The 14,203-nt window shown below is 49.6% G+C and overlaps 1 protein-coding gene across 4 annotated transcripts in view; it reads left to right on the forward strand.

The window, feature by feature from the left end:
- kyat3 (kynurenine aminotransferase 3) overlaps positions 1–14,203 on the forward strand; it is a 71,999-nt gene that overhangs the window by 40,239 nt on the left and 17,557 nt on the right. For all 4 annotated transcript variants that reach the window (XM_033029000.1, XM_033028999.1, XM_033029001.1 and 1 more), the window contains 3 exons: positions 2,859–2,935; positions 3,172–3,261; positions 12,338–12,524. In XM_033029000.1, coding sequence (XP_032884891.1) covers positions 2,859–2,935; positions 3,172–3,261; positions 12,338–12,524 — 354 coding nt within the window. The remainder of the gene's footprint in view (positions 1–2,858; positions 2,936–3,171; positions 3,262–12,337; positions 12,525–14,203) is intronic.

Raw genomic sequence — 14,203 nt, forward strand, 5'->3', positions numbered from 1 at the left:
TTGCTCTAGTTTTATGTAGGGTAGTCCGATCCAGGCCAGCCCCAGGCTAATCGTCCAGCGAACCGCCCTCCCTCTCCTCGCCCGTCCGTTCAGCCTCGGGGCTCCTCCCACAGCGGGCCTGGGAGGTGTAGAAGGGGGGGCCCCCGGTTCCCACTTCCACCGGCCTTGCTCCTTGCGTCTGTCATCACCACCTCCCTCCTCCCCGATCTCTCTCGTCTCTTCGGGGGACCAGCAGGCCGTGGGCCGGTGGGTCCTTTACGTCCGGCTGGGTCCCATACACCCACCATTCTCCCCACACATCTAACATACTCCCATACACCCATGTTGGGTTCCCGATGTTGGGGGAGTCCAGAAACAGGGGCCACAGTTTAAGAATAAGGAGTAAGCCATTTAGAACGGAGACGAGGAAACACTTTTTCTCACCGAGAGTGGCGAGTCTGTGGAATTCTCTGCCTCAGAGGGCGGTGGAGGCAGGTTCTCTGGATGCTTTCAAGAGAGAGCTAGATAGGGCTCTTCAAAATAGTGGAGTCAGGGGATATGGGGAGAAGGCAGGAACGGGGTACTGATCGGGGATGATCAGCCATGATCACATTGAATGGCGGTGCTGGCTCGAAGGGCCGAATGGCCTACTCCTGCACCTATTGTCTATTGTCACCATTGTCCCCTACACCCAGTGTATACCCCTACCCCCATCATATACCCACCATTATCCTCAAACACTCACAACTGTGCTGCCAAATTCTGCTTTAACCCCTCTGTAGTTCACTTTGGGGCACCAAGGTGGCGCAGCAGTAGAGCTGCAGCCTTACAGCGCCAGTTACCCGGGTTCAATCCTGACTACGGGCGCTGTCTTTACGGAGTTTGTACGTTCTCCCCGTGACCTGCGTGGGCCTTCGCCGGGTGCTCACGTTTCCTCCAACACGCCAAAGACGTACTGGTTTGGCTCATTGTTTCATTGGCTTTGGTGAAAAGTGTACATTGTCCCGAGTGTGTGTAGGATAGTGCTAGCATACGGGTTGATCACTGGTCGGCGCGGACTCGGTGGGCCGAAGGGCCTGTTTCCGCGCTGTATCTCCGAAAGTCTAAAGTCTAAAGTCTGCATGTTTGCAGAAGATAACATCGCCGTGGGCCAGATCTCAAACAATGACCAGATGGAACAGAGGAGGGCGATAGAGAGATTAGTCTGGTGTCAGCATGGTGGTGTCATGTGTGGACTTGTAAATCGAGTTAGATCAGGAGCAACTTCCCATCTCCCCGCTGTCTGGTTTGTTTTTCTCCGTGGTTCACCCCAGTAACAGGAGAAGTAAGAACGAGGAGTAAGATAGTCGACTGTCTGTGTCCGCTCCATCCCTTCAGTAAGAGTACGGGCCATTCCATCTCAACTTTGTAGGGTCCTGACCCTAAACATCACACATTCATGTTCTCCACAGATGCTGCCTGACCCGCTGAGTTATTCCAGCACTTTGTGTCCTTTTTTTTACCAACTTTGTCCAACTTTCCCTTGACAACACAACTTGTATGGAATCCCATATATGTGGCTTTCCTAGCTTGCTTAAGACGGACACAAAGTGGTGGAGCAACGCAGCAGGTCTTGTCACGCACCCACTGGTCTGTTTCGTTGCATACCTCACACACCAGCAGGATTTCACACCCAGCTTTCTTCTCAGGCGCAATGAGCTTTTTTGTTGTTGATTATATTGTATACAGAGTACTGTCTCCAACTTTCAGTTGCGCTGCTGTAAGTAACAGCCCTGTCCCACGGTACGAGTTCATTCCAAGAGCTCTCCCGAGTTTAAAAAAAAATCAAACTCGTGGTAAGCACGGAGAAACAACGTAGCGGGTACGTCTGAGCTCGGGGACGTCTCTTAGCGCTAACGGCCGGTACTCGGGAAGACTCGCTAGCGACAGGTAAGCCCGGGAAGACTCGTGAAGATTTTTCAACGTGATGAAAAATGTCCACAAGAGCCCCGAGTACCGACGAGTGGCCATTACCGTAAATCTCCGAGTTCGAATCAGGGCAAACTCGGGAGAACTCTTGGAATGAACTCGTGCCGTGGGACAGGGGTTTAAGAATGTCATTGTTCTATCTGGGCCATGTGACAATAAAACACTTGACCTTTTGTTGAAATGTGTAGGTGGCAACCGCAGAGGCTGGTTTAAACCGAAGATAGACGCAAAGTGCTGGAGTAACTCAGCGGGTCAGGCATCACCTATGGAGGGAAAGGATGGGTGACGTTTTGAGTTGGGACCCTTCTTCAGACTGTTAAATAGTTTAGTGTCTTTGGCCCAGAGCTGGCATTTCATACCTTTTAAGGTGAGCTTTAAGGAGATGAACAGGGCATGTTTTTTTACACAGAGTGACGGTGGTGCATGGAATGCACTGCCAGTGGTCGTGAAGGAGGCAGATACGATAGTGGCGTGTAAGAGAAAGACAGATGGACATGCAGGGAATGGAGGGATATGGATCATATACAAGCAGGAGAGATTAGTTTCACTTGGCACAAATAGCTGGAGTAACTTCAGTCTGAAAAAGGGTCGCAACCCGAAACGTCACCCATTCCTTCTCTCCAGAGTTGCTGCCTGTCCCGCCGAGTTACTCCAACTTTTTGTGTCTATCTTCGGTTTAAACCAGCATCTGCTGTTCCTTCCCACCATTTCGTCTGCTACAATGCTCTCTGTTCTAACGTACTTTATTTGCTTCATTCTTTTTATTATTAATGTTTAATGTTTAATGTTTTATGTGTCATTTCTAACTGTCATTGTATGTCACGTTGTCACTTGCGGGCGGAGCACCAAGCCAAATTCCTTGTATGTGAATACTTGGCCAATGAACTTATCCACTCATTCATTTATTACAGCCACGTTGCCAGGAATGTGGGAAAGAACCATCACCATAGGAAGTGCTGGCAAAGCCTTTAGTGTGACTGGCTGGAAGGTGAATATTTTATGAAGTTCTTTATTTATCGTGTCTTTTTAAAAAATAAACGATGACTTTGAGGCCCGTTAGTCAACGTTCCAAATAAAATCTGCGCCTGCAATGTTTTCAGTGTGTTTGGAGGACCCGAAGTTCTAGATCAATGAAACTATTCATGACATTGTTGTTCAGAATGCTGTAAAGTTGAAAATTGACTTTTAAAATAGTCAGGAGCTGTTTATTCTTCTCTCTGGCAGCTTGGTTGGTCTGTCGGTCCAGAGCACCTGATAAAACATCTTCAGACTGTTCAACAGAACACTGTTTATACCTGCTGCACTGCTATTCAGGTAGGTGGATTTGGATCTTGTAGCTAACTCTGGCTTCAGAAAACAATCCTGGAGTGATAGAGCGTGGAAACAGGCCCTTCAGCCCAACTTGCCCATGCCGGCCGACATGCCCTGTGATGTTTGGTGGACTGTGTGGGGTGGGAGGACCCGTTGCTCCTCCCATGCAGCAGGTGGCGCTGTACAGGACAAAGGGAGATGTTTTGTATATGGTTTATCGTGTGTGTGCGTGTGTGGGTGTGTGCGTGCGTGCGTGCGTGCGTGCGTGCGTGTGTGTTGCCCCATCTGCACAAGCCCCACGTGCCTGCATTTGGCCCATATCCCTCTAAACCTGTCCTATCCATCCAGATGGTTCCTGCCTCCTCCGGCAGCTTGTTCCATACACCCACCATCCTTTGTGTAATAAGGTTACCCCTTGGGTTCCCATCAAATCATTCCCTGCTCACCTTAAACCTATGACCTCTGGTTCTCAATTCCCCTACTCTGGGCAAAATACCTTTGGCCGATCTATTACTCTCATGATTTTGTACACCTCCATAAGGTCACCCCCTCATCCCCCTGCGCTCCACTGAATAAAACCCTGGCCTGCTCAACCTCTCACTACAGCCCAGTCTCTCGAGTCCTGGCTACATCCTGGTTAATCTCCTCTGAACCCTTTCAAATTTGATAGCGTCTATAACATGGTGACCAAAACTGAACACAATACTCTAAACGTGGTCTCACCAACATCTTACAGAACTGGAATGCGACCTCCCAACTTCTATAATCAATGTTAGGGATTCCATGATTGGCAACAGGGAATGCCCACCCTCTGGAAGAGCCATCTGATTAGTTCCACTCAGTGTCTCTCATCCCTACAGGTCTATAAATCTCCCTGTGTTAGTTATTGATCCAGTTCCCTATTGAAAACTGTGCATGAATCAGCCTATTAATACTTCTCAATGCTGACATACTTTGGACCCGACTGTGGTTTTGCGTTGTTCTCCTAAAGCAGTGTCATAGTCAGAGTCTTACAGCAGGGAAACAGGCCCTTCAGCCCAACTCATCCATGCTGCCCCATTTAAGTTTGCTCATGAATGGCCCCTATCCCTATACATCCTACCAGTCCAAGCTTCAGTGCATCTCTCACCTTGCTCGCTTGCAACCTGGAATCTGCCAGACAACAGATCAATGGGTTTCGCCTAGTCAAAGTTCACTGGGTTAACAATCTTCCAGCACCACTTGGTCATAGAGTCATAGAGTGTTACAGTGTGGAAACAGGACTTTCAGGCCAACTTGCCCACACCGGCCAACATGTCCCAGCTGCACTGGTCCCACCTGCCCGCTCTTGGTCCATATTCCTTCAAACTTGTCCTAACTGTTTCTTAAACGTTGGGATAGTCCCAGCCTCAACTACCTCCTCTGGCAGCTTGTTCTGTACACCCACCACCCTTTGTGTGAAAAGGTTACCCCTCAGATTCCTGTTAAATCTTTTCCCCTTCACCTTGAACCTATGTCCGCTGGTCCTCAATTCCCCTACTCTGGGCAAGAGATTCTGTGCATCGACCCGATCTATTCCTCTCATGATTTTATACACCTCTATAAGATCTCCCCTCATCCTCCTGCACTCCAAGGAATAGAGACCCAGCCTACTCAACCTCTCCCTATAGCTCACACCCTCCAGTCCTGGCAACATCCTCGTAAATCATCTCTGAACCCTTTCCAGCTTGACAATATCTTTCCTGTAGCATGGTGCCCAGAACGGAACACAATACTCTAAATGCGGTCTCACCAACATCTTATACAACTACACTTGCAACTCCATCCTTGACTCCATTCAAGGACCCAAGCAGTCTTTCCAGGTGCGGCAGAGGTTCACCAGCACCTCCTCCAACCTCAACTATTACATCCGCTGCTCTAGGTGTCAGTTGCTCTACATCGGTGAGACCAAGCGTAGGCTTGGCAATCGCTTCACCCAACGCCTCCGCACAGTTTGCATTAACCAAACTGATCTCCCGGTGGCTCAGCACTTCAACTCCCCCTCCCATTCCGAATCCGATCTCTCTGTCCTGGGCCTCCTCCATGGCCGGAGTGAGGACCACCGTAAACTGGAGGAGCAGCACCTCATATTTCGCTCGGGCAGTTTACACCCCAGCGGTATGAACAATGACCTCTAATTTCAGGTAGTCCCTGCTTTCTCCTCCCCTTCTCAGCTCTCCCCCAGCCCACTGTCTCCGCCTCTTCCTTTCTTCTTTACGACCCCCCCCCCCCACCCCCCAACCCTCACATCAGTCTGAAGAAGGGTCTCGATCCAAAACGTCACCTATTCCTTCGCTCCATAGATGCTGCCTCACCCGCTGAGTTTCTCCAGCATGTGTACATTTGTCTACCTTTGGTGTTTGACATGGTATCTGTCCCTAAGGCAGTCCTCCAAACCTTCAATAGATGCAGGGAGAACAGAGCACTTGCACATAAGAGTGTCAGAGAATAAGAAGACATTGTGGCAATAATTATGATGGCTGCCTTGGGAGATTTTTCACTCCATCTTGAGATCAGTTTGGATTCCATTTTTGAAGAAATGTTTACACTTTTAACTTTGCTCTGCCTTTCCACCACAAATGAACACACTTGGTTCTTTTTCAAGAGAAGCTTTGAATAGCCATTTTCTTCAGCTCTTAAAAAAAAAAAAAAGAGTATGGTATTTGATAAGTATGACAAGCCTGAAATGGCGAGAAGTGGATGTATCAGTGAAATGTCTTCCACATTTGCTTCAGTTATGTCTCCGCTGTGCATGGGACTCCTCAGTGCATTGAGTTTAGTTTAGTTTAGGGATACAGCACGGAAGCTGACCCTTTAGCCCACCGAGTCCGCACCGACCAGCGATCCCCGCGCACTAACTATCCTGCACACACCAGGGACAATTCACACATACGCCAAGCCAATTAACCTACAAACCTGTACGTCTTTGGAGTGCGGGAGGATACCGAAGATCTCGGAGAAAACCCACCCGGTCACGGGGAGAACGTGCAAACTCCGTACTGACAGCACCTGTAGTCAGGGTCTGACCCGGGTCTCCGGCGCTGCAAGCGCTGTAAGGCAGCAACTCTACCGCCGCGCCACCGTGGTCGCCCTGTGCGAGTAGCTGCGTGGTGCGGAGTTTGCTTGTGTCAACCGCTGACCTGGGCAAAATCTACAGGCTGTGTGATGTTGTGATGCAGATCTTCAATGCATACACATGTTCAATTGGTGTTGCTTGAGAGATAAGTACCAGGAAGGATACCAGATATCTCTCCTGCTTTTTGGAATAGCAGGGTGGAATGTTAGTGCATCAGTCTGAAAATGCAGGTGGAGCCTCACTTTAATGTGCCATCCGAAAAGCAACATTCAGAGAATGCTGCACTCATAAGATCATAAGACATCGGAGCAGAATTAGGCTATTCGACCCATCAAGTCATGGGACGACAGATGGCACAATGGGCTAAGTGTTCGGCTGGCAACCGGAAGGTAGCCGGTTCGAATCCCGCTTGGAGTGCATACTGTCGTTGTGTCTTTGGGCAAGACACTTCACCCACCTTTGCCCATGTGTGAATGTGTGTGAGTGATTGGTGGTGGTCGGAGGGGCCGTAGGCGCAGATTGGCAGCCACGCTTCCGTCAGTCTGCCCCAGGGCAGCTGTGGCTACAGAAGTAGCTTACCACCACCGAGTGTGACTGAGGAGTGAATGAATAATGCGATGTAAAGCGCCTTGAGTATTAGAAAGGCGCTATATAAATCCCATCCATTATTATTATTATTAAGTCATGCTCTGCCATTTGATCATGATCGATCGTTCTTAACCACATTATACAATACAATACAATTCAATACAATTCAATTTATTGTCATTTGGACCCCTTGAGGTCCAAACGAAATGTCGTTTCTGCAGCCATACATTACAAACAAATAGACCCAAGACACAACATAATTTACATAAACATCCATCACATTGCTGTGATGGAAGGCCAAAAAAACGTATCTCTCCACTGCACTCTCCCCCCCGATGTCAGAGTCAAAGTCAAAGCCCCCGGCGGGCGATGGCGATTGTCCCGCGGCCATTAAAGCCACGCCGGGTGATGCAAGGTCGCACACCGGGTCTTGATGTTAGAGCCCCCGGCGTGCGCTCGCAGTCCCGCGGCCATTCCAAGCAGTGCGGGGCGATGATGTAAGGCCCCGCTCCAGGAGCTCTTCAACCCCGCAACTCGGGCGGGAGAAGTCGCCGCTGCGGAAGCCCCGAAAAGCGGTCTCCCTCCAGGGACCCGCGGGCTCCCGGTGTTACCGTCCGCCAAACCCGCAGTTGCAGCCACCGAATCTCCGGGGGTCGGGCCGCAGCAGCATCCTCCACAGCTCCACCCGCTCTGGACTCGGCCAGCTCCGCGACGGTGAGGTGAGTAGTCGGCACCACAGCCCCCGGTCTTCCTGTTGGAGGCCGCTCCTCGTTGCAGCCCCAACGACAACGGAGACCCGACAAAGAAAAGGTTGGGTCTCCCGTGCAGGGAGTGATTTAAAAGTTACCCCCTCCACCCCACACCACCCCCACCCCCCCACACACATACCCCAACAAAAAATAACAAAAACTACATAAAAACATAGACATAAAATAATAAAAAACGCAGACGGACTGCAGAGGCTGCTGCTGACGAAAGTCGCGCCGCCCACCGAAAAATGGTGTCAGGTCTTCTCCCCATAACCTTTGACACACTTACTAATAAAGAACCTATCAGTGTCCGCTTTAAAAATACACAAATGACTTGGCCTCCATCGTCGTCCGCGGCAATGAATTCCACAGATTCACCACCCTCTGACTAAAAAAATTCCTCCTCATCTCCATTCTAGAACTCCTTAAGAACTGTAACTGAAGATTGAAATGTATTGTTGATGGTGTCTTTCTAGACGAATCATTTACACCTTCAGCACACAATTAAAAAGGGGAAATTGTTTCCTGGATGTTGTTTTAGTTTTAAGTTAGAGATACAACGTGCAGGACAGCTCTTTGACCCTCCGAGCCCACGCTGAATCATCGATCACCTATTCACACTGGTTCTATGTTTCTCCCACTTTCCCATCCACTTCCTGCACACTCGGGACAACCTATAGAGGCCAATTAACCTGCAAATCCGCACGTCTTTGTGTGGGATGTGGGAGGAAACGGCAGCATCCAGAGAAAACCCACACGGTCATGGGGAAGAAACGTGCAAGCTCCACACAGACAGCACCAGGGGTCAGGTTGGAACCCGGGTCTCCAGCGCTGTGAGGTAGCAGCTCTACCAGCCTGCACCCGCTTCCATTGCCTTCTTTCTCATCGAGCATCAACCCAGTTTGTTGGCCTCTAATCCCTGGAGCGAGTCTTGAACTCACAACCTTCTCGGGTCAGAGTCTATCCACCACACCGCGGCACAGCGAAAATGCAAGCCTTTTTTTTTCAACAAAAATAAAAGTAATCAATGATTGCAATAATATATACAATACAAAACCATATCAAACAAACCCAGCACCATTATACAAAATCACCCAACTATCTAATTAAATATTCTTAAATGATACACGCTTAAAACAACATATATTACAGTCCTTGTCAAGGATGCGTTCCACCCCCCCGCGGTGCTCAGCAGTCCCGGATATCCCCCAGGGTGCCCATGGACAGCGCGTAGCTCCTTTCTAGTACCACCCGGGCACGGACGTAACCCTGGAAGAGGGGCAGGCAGCCGGCTCGGGCAGAGCCCTCTTCCTCCTGGATGCAAGCCTTTTTGTGCGGGATGCACAATTTTGCAGCCTTAAGTCTGGCTGTTATTGCAGATCTGCCCTTCGGATGGCGCTACAGCATAACGTGCGATCCCTTGCTGTTGGCAGGGTTGCCTGGTGTGGGTACTGCTTGGGAGCAAGCAGTTGTGGTGAAAATATTACTTCCAACTCTCTCACGGTGCCTCTTGACAAATTCTTTAGTCTGCAATTTGCAATCTCTTCTTCTGTGGGACAGATACAAAGCGCTGGAGTAGCTCAGCGGGTCAAGCATCAATGGAGAACAAGAATGGGTGACGTTTCGGGCCAATTAAAGTCCGGACCACCATATTCACAACCCGTCAACTCCTCCATGGGAATTAACGTACATCAGGACCTTGCATGTGCAACACAACCAACTCAGAATCAGCGATGGACTATTTTACTTTATCTTAGAGATACAGCATGGAAACAGTCCCTTCGGCCCACCGAGTCCACGCCGACCATCGATCACCCGTTCACACTAGTTCTATATTGTCCCACCTTCCCATCTGCACCCGGCACACTGGGGGCGATTTACAGAGGGCCGATCAGCCTACAATCCTGCACGTCTTTGGGAAGAAACTGGAGCACCCGGAGGAAACCCACGCAGTCACATGAAGGAACTGTGGAACCTTTTATGCCCCTGTCCCACTTAGGAAACCTGAACGGAAACCTCTGGAGACTTTGCGCCCCACCCAAGGTTTCCGTGCGGTTCCCGGAGGTTTTTGTCAGTCTCCCTAATGGTCGAAAGTGGTTTCTGCTTCTTCCATGTTCCGGCGATTATTTCAAAAAATTCAAAACCGGCTGCAACTAAAAATAGGTTTCCGTTTTAAAAATCGGTAATTTTTTAGTCTAAGCCAGTTGCGATGCTAGTTGAAGGTGGTTGCCGGCGGTTCCACTACCTGCACGGGAACCGCACGAAAACCTTGGGTGGGGCGCAAAGTCTCCAGAGATTTCCGTTCAGGTTTCCTAAGGGGCATAACTAATTGTCAATCTCCGCCTTAAAAATATCCATTGACTTGACCTCCACAACCGTCTGTGGCAATGAATTCCACTTTGCTGAGACATTGAACTTTACAACAAAACACTAGAGCACTAGATGTTACCCAGTTTACCTTCTTCTTATACGATACGATATAACTTCATTCATCCCCGGAGGGAAATTGGTCTGCCAACAGTCTCAACACACAACAAGGTACAGGAAAACTTGAAATTAAAATTGAATTAAAAGATAAAGAAAAAGAAAAAGGACAAGCGACTGTTGGCTGTCTGCCGTGTGCACAGCGCCCTAACCAGACTTAGTTACTTACTTACTGCCTATTATGCTTCCTGGCATGTAGGGCATCAACGACAGACCTCCACTCCTCTGTTCTGGGCTAGCTTCTGGACACTACCCCAGGTCAGGCCCATTGTTGTCATTTCCTCCTCTACAGTTCGACACCAGGTGGTTTTGGGTCTCCCTCCTTTCCTTTTCCCTTCCGGCGTCCAGCGCAGGCTATTGTTGGGATGCTGTCTGGTTCTCTTCGGCTTTCACCATTGACATTCATCCTAGCATCTGCCGATAGCCCAGTAGTGTTGATTCCCTCAGTTGCTGTTTCCGTAACATATGTGTTTTACGAGACAGGGTTGTTGGCCCTGGGCTCAACCCCCAACCTGGAGGACCAGTGGATCGCTCTCCGTCCCGCCTCTACCCTCCGACCTGTCCAGCATGGGAGACCCTAACAGGAGACGAATCTCCCGCTGGCACAGCTCTAGGGGTCACTGAGACACACAAGCTCCCCGACCACGACAAGTTTGCAATCCAACGGGGAGGCCCTAACCGGAACGAACGAACAAACAAACAAACAAACGCAGGCTTATCTTTCCTTTCTTCTCCCCGCGTCCCCCCACCCCCCCATCAGTCTGAAGAAGGGTTTCAGCCCGAAATGTTGCCTATTTCCTTCGCTCCATAGATGCTGCTGCACCCACTGAGTTTCTCCAGCATTTTTGTGTACCTTCGATTTTCCAGCATCTGCAGTTCCTTCTTAAACGCAAGCTTATCCCCTGGGCAGAGGATTCTAAATTCGAGTATCACCCCACCCCCACCCACCCCCCCCACCCCCCTTCCCCCACGCCGGGTCCTCCATTGTGCTTCATGTTTTTAACAAGCTCTAACCCATTTTGATACAAGACGTGCCAGTACCTTGGGAGAAACTGTTAGCTCAAAGTGTCAAGTGTATGGATTACATATGGAGGTAAGGGACAGACCAGCCCATTAGATGTGATGCATTTGGTGATAGTTGGATAAGGGTGACAGCAGGGAAAGGTTATGGTAAAGGGGCGAGATGAAGAAGGTGGAAAGTATATACCTGCAGAGCACGGATTAACGGAGATGAAAGATGCTTGCCATCCATCAGTTGCCCTTGTTTTTGGTATAAGGAGAGGTTGGGAAAAAACCGGGATTGTTTTCACAGGAGCGTCAGAGGTTGAAGGGGAGGGGAGGGGGGGGTGGGGGGGGAACCTGATAGAATTATAGAAAATTATGAGAGGCGTAGATAGGGTGGACAGTCAGAACCTTTTCTCCTTCCCAAAGACGAGAGGGCATAGCTTCAAGGTGAGTGGGGGAAAATGTGGGGCAATTTGCACTGAGTGTGGTGGGTGCCTGGGGTGGTGGTGGAGGCAGATACTATAGTGGCATTCAAGAGGCTCTTCACTTAAGCACGTGGATATAAAGGCAATGGTGGAATATGGATCATCAGGTCATGAGGAATAGGAGTGGAATTAGGCCATTTGGCCCATCAAGTCTACTCCGCCATTCAATCATGGCTGATCTATCTCTCCCTCCTAACCCCATTCTCCTGCTTTCTCCCCTTAACCTCGGACACCCGTACTAATCAAGAATCTATCAATCTCCACCTTAAAAATATCCACTGACTTGGCCTCTACAGCCTTCTGTGGCAAAGAATTCCACGGATTCACCACCCAGTGACTAAATAAATTCCTCCTCATCTCCTTCCTAAAATAAAAGAACGTCCTTTAATTCTGAGCCTATGTCCTCTAGTTCTAGACGCTGCCACTAATGGAAACATCACATGGGATCGCATTCAGGCAGAGGAGATTAATTTAACTTGGCGTCGCGCGTTCGGCACGGACATTGTGGGCCGAAGGAAGGGCCTGTTCCTGCTCTGTACTTTTCTGAGTTCTGTGGTCCCTGGATCATTGCACCGTTTGCAGCGGGCTAATAACTCGTGGGCAATTATTGGAGGAGAAGCCTTGATGGACAATGACTGGGAACTGACCGTCTTCCACTGCCTTCCTCCAACCAGGAAGCTATTGCTCAGGGCATTCGGAAGGAAAGGGGCCGGTTGAAGGAGCAGGATTGCTACTTCACGCTGCTGGCCCACGAGCTGGAAGCCAAGCGGGATCGCATGGCTCAGCTTCTCCTCGCCGCCGGGATGAAGCCAGTCATCCCCGAAGGAGGATACTTCATGATCGCTGACATTTCTGCTAAAGGTAAACACTCTCCCTCCCCCCTCCACTCCCCTCAAACCGAATGGCAGTGGCCGCTTATTAACTCTCTGTGCCACCGTTTTGAGCTCTGCCTGACCGCTCGGGTCTCGTGTCGGTGGTGAGAAACTTAGGAAATTCTTAAGGGATTGGACAGGCTAGATGCAGGAAAAATAGACCCCATGTTGGGGGAGTCCGGAACCAGGGGTCACGATTTAAGAATAAGGCCATTTAGGGCTGAGATGAGGAAAAGCTTTTTCACCCAGATAGTTGTGAATCTGTGGAATTCTCTGCCACAGAAGGCAGTGGAGGCCAATTCACTGGATCAAGTCAAGTTTATTCGTCACATACACATACGAGATGTGCAGTGAAATGAAAAGTGGCAATGCTCGCGGACTTTGTGCAAAAAGACAAACAAACAAGCAACCAAACAAACTACAAACAGAATGTAACAGAATCACATATTCTTTTTCATAGCTGTAGAATTTCGTTGTTTTTAAGAGAGAGTTAAGGGCCTGTCCCACTTGGCGATTTTTTTTGGCGACTGCCGGCATCATTGACTGATGTATCAGGTCACCGAAAAATTGGCGACGTGACGCGGCGTGATGTCGTATCGACGCGCGGTGTTTTTTCAAGTGTCTCAACATTTTTTTTGTCGCCGCTGGATTTTGAAATGTTCAAAATCTTTTGGCGACACTGATATGACGCCGGCAGTCGCCGAAAAAATCGCCAAGTGGGACACAGGCCCTTTAGATAAAGATCTTCGGGCTAAAGGAATCAAGGGATATGGGGGAAAAAGCAGGAAAGGAGTACTGATTTTAAATGATCAGCCGTGATCATATTGAATGGCGGTGCTGACTCGAAATGCCGAATGGCCTACTCCTGCACCTATTGTCTATGTTTCTATGTACCAGTCGGATTTGAAACGTTTCCTTCCACTCTTGTGAATGGTGCATTAAAGTAACAGAGGTGTTTTGTTACGAGTGGAAAATTGGATTGGTCCCACGGTACACCCTGGTTTGCTGTTTAGACTCAACAAACTGAGGGCCCGGCTCGGGATAAATGGGCCCACAGTTCTGGTTTGAACGTCATCCAAAGGTACACGCTGCTGACATGTTGGCAGCGGCCGGCTGCCTGCGTCTCTGCTTTTGCCATTTGGATGGAGCGGGAGTTCTCGTTGGGGGGGTTGCCCTCGCACCGCTTCCTGGGGCTGTTGCCAACTGCAGAGGGACGTTAACACTTTGAAACCTCCAGGCTGCCACACTTCTGTGAGAGGAGCGATAGCAGAGGAGAGAGTGCAGTTCTAAAAGGGCTTCAGCGATATCTGAGACGGAGAGAGAGAGAGAGAGAGAGAGAGAGAGCTTGTGCATGCTCGGTCCGAAGAAGGGTCTGGAGCTGTTTTATTTTGTGTCCGTGCCTATCTGAGTAAAATGAAGATGGACACAAAATGCTGGAGTAACTCAGCGGGACACTTTTTCACACAGAGAGTGGTAAATCTCTGGAACTCTCTGCCACAGAAGGTAGTTGAGGCCAGTTCATTGGCTGTATTTAAGAGGGAGTTAGATGTGGCCCTTGTGGCTAAAGGGATCAGGGAGTATGGAGAGAAGGCAGGTACAGGATACTGAGTTGGATGATCAGCCATGATCATATTGGCTCGAAGGGCCGAATGGCCTACTCCTGCACCT

This window comes from Amblyraja radiata, chromosome 10 (genome assembly GCF_010909765.2).
Source record: "Amblyraja radiata isolate CabotCenter1 chromosome 10, sAmbRad1.1.pri, whole genome shotgun sequence".
Classification (NCBI taxonomy): domain Eukaryota; kingdom Metazoa; phylum Chordata; class Chondrichthyes; order Rajiformes; family Rajidae; genus Amblyraja; species Amblyraja radiata.